Source organism: Mizuhopecten yessoensis, unplaced genomic scaffold, assembly GCF_002113885.1.
Source record: "Mizuhopecten yessoensis strain PY_sf001 unplaced genomic scaffold, ASM211388v2 scaffold419, whole genome shotgun sequence".
NCBI lineage: Eukaryota > Metazoa > Mollusca > Bivalvia > Pectinida > Pectinidae > Mizuhopecten > Mizuhopecten yessoensis.
The window spans coordinates 651,780-666,480 of NW_018403537.1; the positions used below are offsets into that span (position 1 = coordinate 651,780).

General features: G+C 36.7%; 1 protein-coding gene across 2 annotated transcripts in view; it reads right to left on the reverse strand.

Annotated features, from left to right (window-relative positions):
- LOC110448199 (phosphoenolpyruvate carboxykinase, cytosolic [GTP]-like) overlaps nucleotides 1-13,799 on the reverse strand; it is a 33,424-nt gene extending 19,625 nt beyond the window's left edge. Inside the window, exon 1 of one of the 2 annotated variants that reach the window (XM_021494334.1) lies at nucleotides 13,725-13,799. In XM_021494334.1, the coding sequence (XP_021350009.1) occupies nucleotides 13,725-13,765 (41 nt within the window). In that variant the 5' untranslated portion in view covers nucleotides 13,766-13,799. Of the gene's footprint in view, nucleotides 1-2,562; nucleotides 2,731-13,724 lie in introns of those variants that run through there. The other variant, XM_021494327.1, reaches the window with a different exon arrangement.
- Nucleotides 13,800-14,701: the final 902 nt, after the last annotated feature.

The following is a 14,701-nucleotide window of genomic DNA, read 5'->3' on the forward strand; positions in this document are numbered from 1 at the left end:
AATAGAAACAAATGCCACGTGGTTTATATTATTATTTTATATATATATGTGCGAGTGTCCCGAATTTTCTCTTTGGAAAAAAGTCAAACAATAATTATTTCTATTCCAGTCCACAGGGGCCTGCGAGTTTGTTATAATTATCTTCGAAGCTCGTATATACAATCATTCGGGGTAGCAAAAAGAATCAATAAACTCATAAAACGTGTAAAATAACTTTAAACACACCAGTTTAGGTCCAAATATGGCTGCAGCAAATTATCGGATCCCTACGTTCCAGACCAGTTGAATAAACTGCCGTTAAAGCTAGAATATCCTATTTTCATGCTAGAATTTATTTCTTCCGTCCCAATACGCGGAAGATAGCATACATAACCCGATTAATCAAACTCAATATAGTTTTAATTGTAAACCGGAAGAAACAATAAACTAATGCCCAAGTGTTTCTGGGAGATAAAACAAGTTTCTGTCACACGACGAACAACCAGAGTAGAGAGGAAAGCTTTTGTAGTGTGATACATAGAACATAAAACATATAAAAAATAACTATTTTTTAAACAATAATTTACGGAAAAAAACTCAATCTACCATAATGAATAATGATACTAACAACCTATATCTAAATTTCAGTCGTTTTACTGCAGACATCTGGACGGACATAATAGTTATTTAAACTTCAGTCGAGGTGAGTAGCAGTGAAATGTACACGTAATAATTGCATCTCATATTCGTTTATTTAACGGTAGTGCACCACAACAACCTAGATTCCTTTAATTTCCAGACCCAAATATTCATGCACGCTGAAAAAGCTGTCGTCGCTCAGGCTTAACCCTTTGGCCACCGCGGCCCCAGGATGCCTGTAAACGCGCAAAGGATTTCCTTGATATTTGTCTTTGCTGGTTGCCATTTTTGCATCCCTCTTTTATATTTTCATCTTTTGCATCTGCTAACTCATTTTCATAATTTGTCAATCGTTCGATATCATCATTCTTTGACATTCAAGCAACGCGTACAGTTAATCCAAAACGGGGTGACAATAACGCACACAGCGGTAGCGTATGGCCAGTAACAAGGACGGGTTGATAAGGTTCGAATCTTCCATCGTAGACCCGAAGGTACTTAAGCCTTCATTTTGTCTTAAAATTCTTACGTGCTGTACTTAGTATTTGAACGGGGTATAAAGACGAGACATGCAAAATTTAAGGCAAATATTTAAACGATCGGATAGAGTGACATGCAAATTTGAAATCTAATACTGAAACATGTGATGTTGACAGACATAATTAAAGACAAATAACGGAATTGGAAGACGCGAGAACGTGACCAGCTTCATTTAGTACAGATACCAAAAATATATACCATCGTATATACATTTTACTTCCATTATACCTACAGCTACACAGATAGGGTTACAACTGGATTCGGAAATATTTCACTGAGATGGGATAGCCAGAACATGACTTCGGTCCTGGTAATATTTCCACAATAAAAATGGGTGACCTTGCATTAGATACTACGAGTGAAATAGCATTGCATAAAGTTAAAACCAGTCTCGCACTTGACCTTTGGCCTGCAGTGATCACGAAGCTGGTAATATCTTTAGTCTGTTTTAATTAAATATAAGTACACAAAGAGATCCATGGATAAACATCATTGGAAAGCTTTTCTCTCGATAAGTCAGCATAAAGAGAGCACGAGACAGCACGGTGTGTTATTGTTGTTTATTCTTTGTTCATATCCTGGTTCCAGACTTAAATTACAGCCCTGTCTGCAGTTTTTAGCAAACACTGAAATTTTTCCAAGAAAAAGGGTGCGTCATTTTAGAGACATTTGATTGGCTGACACATACAACGCCCCAGGATCAATAACATATGACGCAATTTATACCTATGGTGATGCAATTTTTTTTCTTTTTCCTTTTAAATATTTAATTATAAGTTTCTGTATAAACAAAATAACACAGAAATAGCATAATATGTCACAAGCAACTTAAGCTCACTTCTTAATTTGAAAATATTGAATACCCGCGAGTAGGCGATATCTGTTCCGTGATCAAAAATTATCGTAGGATAAAATTACTGTAACACCGTATATTGCTGGATGCGCTTCTCGAATCCTCGTAAATATAAATGAAACTCTATATGAATTTGTGTGCTATTCGTAACTGACAGTGATTCAACATTGTCCGTTGTTGTTGTTTATCAGAGCACGGTCAATTTGTCCTGTTGTTCAGGTCCTGTTGTAGATCATTCACCCTGTAGTTTATTTTTAGGACAGCAACAAGGCCGTGTGAAAATAGCGCGATTTGATTGGTTGAGAGGGACAACGCCTCCAACGTGGCTGGTAAACAAACGTCAGCTGTTACACTCAGAGACGTATAAAGCCAGTTATATACGTCTCTGCTACACTGAAGTTTTTGAAAGAATGAAAAATTAATATTCTAAACAAAAAAATGTGAGGAAATCTGAACGATTCGAGACAAACATTTTTTTAGAAAAGAAATATAATAAAATTACGACAAAAACATTTAAACATTAAAAAATAAGGCTGAAAATAACAACATACCTTTGGTCGCCCTTGGTGTTACTGATATTTGGAGATTTCTCTGCTCCTGTCTTCACCATGATTACTAGATGTTCACTAAATACAGATATACATAAAGTCGACAGTCTCTCATCAGTGCTTACAGCTTCGGATGATCTGTTAAACTGATGCAATTCCAAGTGCGCGATCTTCCTATATATAGCAGAGTTTAGGAATGACGTCACGTCTTAGTAATAATGAGTATTTACCGTGGTGTGGTGTACACATTTTGTGTCAATTCATACAGGGATATCCCCCATGTCGGTCAAGGTCACCGGGGAAATAACCTGCACGTGCTTGTTTTTCTCCCAAAATACAGTAAACATATATACAAAATATCTCAAAAATTGTTTACAGGTCAGTTCTGAATTTATGCACGTTTTTCAAAATTCGGTAAATGATTGCAACTCGGTCATAGGACCTTCAGCATTAAACATAAAATTAAAATTTAATTAAGAACGGGATTCAAATGTCTCATTTCGTGACCGAATTGCTACTATGTTTTTCACTCACTGTAATATTATTTAAATACTACATACATTTGATTGATATTTTGCATCGGCAATTATAATTAAATGTGCTGCCTTGGTGGATAATATAAGTTTTAATTGTTTTTATGCTTTAGAAACATTTATGACTATACTCTCAATTGAATTACGCGTACAAGTAATAAGAAATAACAACTATTGAAAAAATATCTACAAAGCTCACAGGGTCGATAGTACCAATTCATACCGTACACGTCATTGCAGACTCACCAATGCCATTTAAAATCCCTTAGTCTTCTGCAGCATGGAACTATTTTAAGAGGTCTGCATATATACTATACATTTTAACAATTAAAACATTCGTCTGTCTTTTAAAAATGAAAATGCACGCGATCTTCCGTTCGGTTCGTGTGTGTCCCTGACGGTATCTGTGGATGAATCGGACTATCCCCTTACTTGGTAAAGAATCAAACAATTCAGTAATTACCAGTTTGTAAATGAGCTTTGTGACAAATTTATTTAAAAAATTAAACTCTAAAGAATGTTTAATCCTATGATATAGATTATGATATAAAACTAATTGATTTGCTGTTGCATAAATACACCCCAACGTACCTTCGTCCCCATCCCAAAAATAGTAATTAACGCAATAATACGTCATCAATTAACTTCTAAAGCTCGGTACGAGTAGGTTCTGTGGAACAAGGACGATGATGAGAGGACGAAATATAACTCGGACTATTGACCTTGGTACAAACGTTTGAATGCGGGACGATCTATACAATACTTTATGTTAAAGAGTACGGAAGTCACGTGTCATCCACTTAGTACTTTTTGTCATCCCTATACGTCATGCACGTGCCTTGTACTAATGTTTTCCGGTTCATCATCCATGATCTCACCATCAGGTCAAATAAACCAGCAAGGATCGAAGGATAAATTACGTCATCTTCCATATAATGCGTTACGAAGGCCAATATTGTAGTGTCTAGTGTCTATAAAGCTTGTCCTTTGGTAGGGTAATTATCTATGACTAATTCTATAAGTTCATTTATTCCTTGAAAAAAACCACGGAATTAGATTAGATATCTATAAGTCCGTGGAAAAACGAAGTGATCATTTTGTGACTCATTACTTTCTCTTTGGCATCGGAGTGTTCAAAACGTAGTTATTACAAAGTTATCAACTCAGTTTAAAAAAAATGTAAACTTTTAAATTTATTTTATATTTTTGTAACCCGAGGTTGAATGGTAATTTGAATCTTCACCCGCAGATTCAGTGTTTCAATTCAAATAAATTCTGATATATACACTAGAAACACCATTTGCGTCATTATCAACTTTGTTAAGTTAATTATGCTGAACTAATGGGCCCATGTAATGACGAAATAGCATTTACATGTAATTAAGGAAGCGAGTTAAATATTTACAAGCTCAGTGTTCTGTGTATCAGTGTATACACGTGTGTACGTACAAGTGATCAACACGCCACGCATGACTTACAGCTGTGTGGACTTTGAACCTTGGACGGAACCACCCAGTGTTATTGCATACAATGTACGCTCTAGTTACTTCGTGTATAAGTTGTGTACGTAAACACGGTAGACTTGCAAAGTCATCGCAGATTATCGATAATTAACGCGACAGCAGTTTCAGTGCGTCCAGGAAAGGGGTGTGTAAAATCTGAGCATTCTGATTGGTTGGTAGGGACAGCGCCTCCAAATGTAGATATATCGGGATCAGCTGTTGTGCAAAAATCAGGTGACATGCCATACAAAATATACGTACTAGTATTTCACAAAACATTTATATATATATATATATATATACGTATTGTAATCACTTGCGACAATAAACATTGGAATTGAATAGTATTTTGACGACCACAGATCTGGAGTGAGGGTGTAGATAGGGGAGAAAATATAGGACGTAAAGGCGGGGATAAAAGGGGGGTTTTGCCGGCCGAGTAAGATGATGAGGGGAAATCATAATTATGAGGGATGCTAATAATAATAGTATACAATTGTTGATGTAGCATCCTATCTAGCTAGAATAAGCCACTCTAAAGCGCTTTACAGTACATAGATATACAATTTAAACAATAAATACAATTAGCATATACATTAATCAATACAATTTCGAGGAATTCGCAGGAGCTGCCATATAAGGCGCTAACTACTAGTCCTATGCCACCTGGCTAATGTCTCCCTATGTGTGTATGCCTGCGTGCGTGCTGGGGATGTATTGTGCTACATTCAAGGGATGATAGCTATAGGGGAGTGAGCATTCGGTAGGGGGAGGTATTGGTTTGTTGGGTACATATAAGTGATAGCGCAGGTGATAAGAAGGTTGTGGTGTTTTGGTAGGAAGCGGGATGGAGGCAGTAGATCTTGGTGGGGTGACGGATGGGATCGAGACCCTAACTGCAGTAGAACAAAAGGGACGAGTAAGAACGTTTGATAGGCGAGGAACGGCATGATATATAGTTGAAAGTTCAAAGAATTTGATTTTTGTGTCAAACACATAATATTCATAAAATCACAATACATATCAACATTTGACTTATTCTTCACGTTAAGAGAACAATCACACTGTTTATGAAATATTTAAAAACAATCACAATTCAATTTACTCAGTATGTAATGTCACTAACAAGTATTTGTAAAAGACTGTAACAATTATGCTCATGATAAAAGTGCATGTTAATTGCTAGTAGCCGGACTATATGTATGTTATCACCGTGTACTCCCTACAGGGTATAATATTGGGGACATTGGACAAGAGTGGTTTGGCCATTAGGTGGGGCTAGGCATGACAGGTTGGGGTACTTTGTAGGCTTGATTCAGAGGATATTGTGTAGTTAAAGGAGTTGACGAGTTAGGACCTTGGTTCTTGGTTAGGACAAGGGATAGGAGGGCTGGGGGTTTATGTTAGGGTGAATCTGATGAACAGACGGGGGAGTGTGTGTGTGTGTGTGGGGGGNGAGGGTTGTGTGGACTTTTAAGAAAGCGATGACATTTGATTCTCACGTTTTATTTTGTAATTTCAGAATGATTAAGACAGGCGAGAAACCGATATCCTGGTCTGTGTTCAATCTTAGTACTTATTATTATCCCTATACTTCATGCACGTGCCTTGTGCTAATGTTTTCCGGTTCACCATCCAAGATTTCCCCCGTCAGGTAAAATGAACTCGTATATGTAAATGTATACCACGAGAAAAATGAAGTTAGAATTCTGTGACCGTTTCATAACTATATATTATTGCATCGATCGGGGTGCTCAAATCCTAATTATAATCACAAAGTCATACATTCGCAATATTCTACCTGAGGTACGATTAACTCATTCATCCCTGAAATTTCATAATGAACTATTCCAACTTTTGAATTGGAAGAGTTCAAATGCGCATTCAGGGGTGAATAGGTTAAATTATTGCCGAACAACACCGAACACGTATATATACCTATACATTGAGATTGCTGGATGCGGTCAGCGATTTCTTAATTATTATATCCACGTAAATGTAAGTGAAACTCTATTTGAATTTGCTTGCTATTCGTAAGTGCCAGTGCTAAAACCTTGTTCATTGTTGTTGTTTATCAGATCGACGTCTTTTTGTTTGGTTAAAGGCTAATAACCCCAGCGAAGCACAAGGAAGTGGGTGTGTGAAAATAGTGCGATTTGATTGGTCGAGGAGGACAACGCCTCCGAACCTACAATGTAAACAAACACGTATACGTAGGGTATTGCATCACCTTTTCCGTATTGAGTAGCTCAGGGACTTGTACACCGTGACAACATAAGGGACACAGAGTCCGAGTTTCCCATGGCCCTGACACCAGACTTTAAAGAGAATTCTTTATACTAGATACATACATGCACCATGCAGACATCTATCTGTCAAAAAGTCTAAGCCTGGTGTCAGGGCCTCAAGAAACTCGGGCTTAGACATAAAATGTATCTCGAACAAAAGAGACATTTGTCATAATCCAAATCTTTTATTCCAATTCACGGTATTTGTTTTCAAACAGAACAGATCTGACAACGGCAAGGCCTGTGTAAGTCATTACCCATTACACTAATTGCCATGAGCATTAATTTATATTGATAATGATTTAGATCGACAGATGACTGGTATTGATCAACTTTAAATTGTTTCCTGTATACATGTATTCCAAATCGTGTGATTGCTTTATTAAAGATTATGATTTTTTTGGCACATCTGGTGGTGACGAAATAGAGATATAATTCAGAGAAGGGGGGGGATCGGTAGGGCGAGGGACGGGGCAAAGGAAACCAGTTGTCAAGGTGACGGATAAACGTAGATGAAGCTTACAGTTAGCGTTAGAAATGGGACCAAAGCGGATCTTCGGTAGGGCGAGGAGTTGAATCTTAGACCTGCAGTAGACAGACAAGGGGGTTGGAGGGATGAGGAATTTCTACTTTTGTTATTTTGTCACATACTTTTTTTTGCACGTATTTCTGTACTAATTCACTAATTATTCATTATGCATACATGTATATAATTTATGTAATTCTTCAATTATGGAGGAATAAAGATATGAATGATAGCTGTTGGATTGGTTTCAGGTAAAAAAAAAACCTGACCAATCGCTAGGCTGATGCCTGTACCTTGAAGATTACAAAGGAGAGACGCCCGACTTTAAAGCCTGTACATTTTTACCGTTACGTGACCGCGAGATTCTTTTGATGTATATCTAAGGATCGAACTAGTCTTCTTGTCTCATCAACAAGGTGCCGCACACTGGGCCTTCAATTTTGCTATGACATATTCCAGGGGTATAGAGAGCAAGAGTGAGCGTAACCCCTGGATATAGAGGATGATAACATACTTTTAAACTTTCATCCGTTGTGTCACTAGTTGTACAAGTTCCCTATTCAGGAGCTAGGCATTGGATAAGTAGGCCAAAGGGTCGAAACAGAGTGCTTCCAGTGGCTGATCTTACACCAACGCGTGATTTACCCATTATCTATTTAATTCTGCTATTAAAATTATCTACGTGTTCCATTTCTTTATAGGATTATCCGTGGCTCAGCTATTACCGAAGCAAATGCATGCCATCCCCATCATCAATCAATTAATCAATACAGTTTTCATGGGGGGAGTATGAATTTTCCGGACAGCGATGCAACAATACAAGCTAACATGCCCCTACTCCTGGACACAGCCAGCTGATCGTTAATATAGCCAGCTGTTACAGTCACGTGTCCGATAAAACGATAAGTCTGAAAGGGTAATTAGTATGGGTAATATAAATATATATATATGTACGTCAGAACGTTAACAGTTTCGTTAATGGTACATGTACCAACACCAGAAATAGTAACCATTAAAGTTAATTTTAACCTTTGTCCCCAGCATAAGTATAGCTTTGATGAATCAAGGGTCAGTGACCAACGAAGTATACGTATTACACCTCGGTCAATCAGTTCGATTGGTGAACAATAGAGTTGACTGAGACCTGCAACTTATCATCCGTTCTCGCAACGTGTTCTTTAACTAAAACCCATGCATTAGTCAAATTATTCAAAATTTTGTTAACAAACAATTACTGTGGGAGGTTCATTGTCTCGTTCACGGAGATCTCATTTTCATTATCAACTTAAACAACGGTCTTAATCTAATGTAATTCCGTGTTAATACCTACGTCATTTTTTTTTTATATTTACAAAGACTTTTATCAAACTGTTCACACATTCGTTTGCAAAAAACTGAGCCATGTTGTCGACAGATTCGTTTAAGTGGTTTGTATGTTCTGAGACATATGTAACAGTAGTTTCGTTAACTCAATCGGGCACCGTCGGCACTTTCCGTAAGGTATTTTCTCGTTTACAGAAAGTGCCGACGTTTCCCGATTGTCGTTAATAACGAACACTCCAGCCAGACCCAAGAGCTTCGTTAACTCGTCGGAAAAGACTTCAAAGTTTCGGGGTAACACACCCATCGATCATGTAATATATCTCAGGTTCGAGCTACTATATTTTAAAGACATATGTGTCGCATCACTTAATTTCTTTTGAATTCTGCGTATCATTTTGTCATTTGCTACAAGCAAAATTGAACCAACTAATCCTGGTAAAACTTTATGAAATTGTGTATGAGAGCCCAAGAAAATCGAAAATTTTGTATATACATGTAAGGTGTCCGTCAGAGGCAAACAACTATAGAAAATTGTTGATGATCAAGGATACAGAAAACTACTCTAAAAATGTGTTGACGCTGAAAATTGTGATGTGTAAATGTTCCCAACAGAGAAAACGATTTGTGTAGAAAACTGTTGATAAACAAACCGTAAACTGTGACCGAGAAGGCGTTCATCAAGAACTGCTTACACAACGTAACCTATTTACAATTTAATGTGTAAATAATATCTGTGTACTACAGATGAAAATATACACACTCGTACGTACCATGGAAAAATATTATATCTTTCTAAGTCCGTGCTCGTTACACAACAAATTGATAACATAGAAATAAAGGTCTGCAGATACAACTTTATGACATGTTATTTGGTAAAATTATTCATGAAACGTGTTTTCTTTTCTTTAAGCTAACCAGGATTTCAAAATACGGTATGGAAGTCGCTAAACACGTAGACATAACACGGCTTGTATAACTAGGCATGGGCAGCTTTTTCTGGCAAAGTAATTTTGCAGCCGACAATGAAACGACGAACACATTTGGTTAAAACAGTTCAGGCGTTCAAGGAAATGTCAAGATAGTTCAGGTTTTGTTAGGAACAGCAGATTATTCTACAAATTCAGCTGTAACACCGTGCCCTACGTCGTCTGTATATTTGGTATTAACCGATTGATCGATACTTTTGTTGAACCATGACGTATATAATATCGATACAGCGCTATCTCCGTGTATCCAGACTCGGCGACCTAGCTGTGACGCACTTACTTTTGAAGTCGAATACACAAATAGACCACTAAAACGAACTATATGTCGTGAAAAGTCAGGCAGATTTACACGTCAGTTACGGTAGTACCCGGATGTTGATAACATATATTATATGGGGGTTGGGGGATGGTTTGTAGGAATAGTTACACAACCTTACGTATGTTAATCCATGTATACGTCATTGATTTCGGTTAGATGTCGCCGTATGTAAGTGAAACAAACACGATAAAAAATAAGCTGCCCTCTCCAAATATAGTTATACCGGTAAAATGCACAATTATCACTAAAAGTACACAACGCGTGATATTTTTTTTTCACATGACGTCAATTTTTTATTTCGCTGATCCCACTGACGTCATTATGTCATATGCAGGTTATTTGGGGTAGCTAATATATCATTCATTTAAACATGATGAATTAATTAAGGGTGAGGGAAAAGACATTGAATGTACAGGCAGGCGGACTTGAGTGTGTCCCACTGCTGAGATATAGTGTGCTGATACAAAGAATACAAATTGAGACATCATAAATAAATAAATCGCATTCCCAAGCGACCGTTGTTTGCATGTTACAGTTGTAAGAGTCATTATACAATGTACATAGCAACGAGATTGTTGTCGGTGGGTTTTGCACCTGTCGACTCCGAACCCACTACTGACAGCTCCAGGGAGCTTTGATATCCGAGTTTGTGGTGAATATGCGGTAAATACTGTCGAACATCATACGATAAAAATCAATTAATCCTCCATTGTGCCTGTATGTGTGTATATATATATGTATGGTCTATCGACCTGGTGACAGTTTATTCACAGCACAACTCGGGTCTTTCCGTCAGTTCAATACTTTCCGGTAATGCCCCAGTGGTTACTGGGTGTGACAAAAACCAAGTTTAAAAATCCATTTTTGTCGTAATCTCTCAAAATAAAGATATTACCAAGTTAGCCTTGCTCCTTCAACATTCAGTATAATAGAATTGTTATTCTGGAAAGGTTTGCTAAATAGTTTGGAACAAAATTTCTTTCAATAGGCAACACGGGGTCCGTCGGCGCAGTGCCAACGGTTCTCGATTGTTTCAACACGGTGACGTCACGCGTAGGGGCGATTTGGAGGTGATTTCTATTTAACAATTACAAGATTATCCTTAGGTATGTTTTAACAGAAGATTTATATTGCCCTTCATTAAATATTTATCACTATTTTGGTATTCACAAAAACATATTTTTTTTACATAAAACGGAAGGCTAGCTATAACGGTTGTCAGAAGCTGTTGGACATCGTAAGTTTAACGTGTGTTATATCCTTAGATGAACCTTACGACGACCAACAGTAGATATATATATAGGTACCCGATGTTGATTTCACCGTAGTGACAGTAGGAGACATCTCTATTGAAACCGTGGTACCTACTCAGTGCCTTAACTTACATATTGAAACAAAATGTTGTCTCATCGTTGTGGTTTATTTTCACATTTTATCCGTTCCTCCCAACTCCTCAAAGCTCATTTTAATTTGTCCTAAAAGGCTACAGTTTTGGATCTGTAGACCCTTCTCAATGCAAATACTTCATGCACAAACCGATAAGTATATTATAAACGGGAAGTTACATCTTACATGTACATTTTAGTTATTTTAAACATTTTAAAATTCACACATGTATATGACACGCAGTACAGTCATATAATGTTGAGGTAAAGTTTTCCTTTCTGTGATCCCCGGACAACAACAATACAAAGATACCGATAATGTGGTTTCTAAGACATACACGCGGATCAAATTTGAGTACAACTTGAAAAGATCATAGAGGAGAATGTATTAAAGACTTGTCTCTATTTAGTAAGGAGCTTTAATTTACTAGAAGGAAGACCTCGTCGAGGTGTTTTTTTGTGTGTGTGTATTTACCTAAGGGCCCGTCGACAATTTTAAGTCATTTAGGGCTAAACACTACTAAGCATACACGTTCACAAAAGGGAACACATCAAATTTAACTTAAACGGTTAAAAAGTTCAAAAGATGCAAATAAACATCAATAGAAAACTAGTTGGTTGTAAAATGTCAGGTTATCATGAAGAAGTCAGCACCAAGGAGATGCACATTATCTATATAAACAATTGCTCAAACAAATAGAAAAATATATATTTCTTTTTAGCGTTTCCAGTGTAGATTTTAAATAAAAAAATAACAATTTTATGATGTCGATTTTTTCCCTTTTGTGTGAAGTATCTGTGTAATACGTTCGATATGTTAAGATAAACTTTGTTTGAACTATACCGCTAAACCAGGAATGTAAAATGCATATTCCAGAATACATGTGGTGTCCTAATGTTCCGCAATACAATACCATTTAACTTGATACTGCCGAACTGTTGTTCAAAACGTATATTATTTTTGTATTTTTTTTTTTTTGTATTTTAGAAGTAAATCAATAATGCAGTTAACTTAAAACAATGAGGTTGAAATAATAAAAGGTAGAAATTCATATTACAATTGAATTTACGTTCAACTGTGGGTTATTAAATTTTCATTAAACTTCTTGGAAGACCTGAATTGGGATATCATAATTATTTTTTAAACAGGTGTCCTGATTCATTACTGATTGGAGGAACTGACTTTAGAGGGCATGATCTAGCTGCACAAACGAAATTACCATTCGTCTGCTCGGGTTGTTTGTGTAGTGGAGCGTGCACTGACGATTCATGTACTGAAGAGTTACTGCCCTTGAAACAAGTTCGGAAAAAAATATCTGACATCTAAAACCATTTAAATCATCTAATATAGGTTAAATACTTATAGACAAGTATCTTATAAATCGTTTTGCAAGAATTTCTAAAAGGATTCTTTACGCGAAATAACTTTCAAATTGATCATGGCTTTTCTAACAATTATTTCATCTACACTGTATGTAATATGAGAGAAATTTAGTGCTAAATCTACTTGCTACATGTATATTTTCTATAAAACTACGAAAACTCTGTGCCCATTTTAGCACTTTTTATGAAATTGACACAAATACTTCCTATTTAAATTAATTGAATATTGAATTGCTGTGTAGACAGCCAACATTTTACATCCTGCAATATCAAAGATAGGAAATGGGAGTTTCTTGCCCTAGCACAACCTCATGTCCTTTCAATACCTAGACACAAGATCTACAATTTTTTAAAGGATAGCGGAAGCGACTTGATAAACAGAACATTCAAGCAAATAAACAATATTCCGAAAGCTCAAAGAACGTTGTAGCAGCTGAACTCTAAATTAAAGCTTGGTATATGTACTAGACCTATTTTAATAAATATGTAACAGAAGAGGAAAAATGCCCGACCACACCGAGGTTCGAAACCGGGACCCTCCGATCTCTAGACGGACGCTCTACCAATTGAGCCACCTGGTCGTCGACGATCGACACAGTCAAGTTACGCTTCATTCCTCCCTCCATTTCTAAGTCTTCTATTGTGGAAAAAAATGCAAAACAGATGCATTTCAACCCTAATTTTTATGTTATAAAGTTCCATAAACGTTATAGATGTATGTGATATTATTAAATCATAAACAGGGATAGGAAAAGGGAGGCTACCAAAGGATTTTCTGCAGCCTGATATTGTTTGTTACTGTGGGGTTGTAGTTTTAACTATAATGACACCAAGGAAAAAATAAAGACAAAACACAAGAAAAAAACGTACGGAGGGAAGTAACTCTGTCGAGCATAGTCCAATATCATCTCTATACTCACCTTTCCTCGGGAGACTCTGAGTTTTCCCCGTCTGCCGCCATCACCGATATGGTCCCCACCCAGGCTGTCCCTGGAAACGGGGTGCACAATATCTATGACGTAACAATGGGGAATACATTATAGCGCCTGCAGGATTGACGTCATAGTAAACAATTGTGGATGACGTCATAATGTAGCTGATGGAGATTTTTGAAAGAAATTAATATTTTTACGGTTTGACTTGATTTGAAGGGCTTAACGTTCCAGCGGAGTTAGATCATGGACGTGTCTCCATGTATGTAATGCTGGTGTAGATCAGGTGTCATCCAACTGAAAGGTTTCACTGATTTCATTCTCTTTGAAACGATTTATAGTAACATGTGGTAGGAGTAAATGTTATCCGTATAATAAAAACTGAAAGGGATATCTGAATTATAATTATCTATCAGAAGTAAAAAAATATATATGTTTTTACATTTCTGAATTAGTATAGCAACACGATGTAAAATGCTGCCTGTATGTTATTCCAATCTTTAATTATTGTTGACAGAAGTAAGCCTCATTAAATAATCTTAATAAACAATGTGTATACGGACAGAGAAAGGACAAACGTTGTAATGATATTCAGTTATCATAACATCGCGATGCAAGACACTAGCTGCCTTGCATGTTTTTTTTCTAATCTCAAATTTCAATTGATCTAACACATATGCATAACAACATCAGGTCACGTGTCGACAATGACCACAAGTTTATAACAGCTCTCTGGAGAAACCTTTGGATTTATCATATTTTACTATACCGTCTTTTCGTATTGCAGAGTTATCTGCTCTTGTGAGCAGGTATTGATTGTTACGTCATTAGTTTGTGTGAAAAAAATTATTAGGTCGTTTTTTCAAAACATTATGACGTTCAGATTCAGATTCTTTATTAGCCGAGAGCCATACGACTCATAGGCGCAACAGTAATACAAGTACATATAGCATCTGAACCCCCCC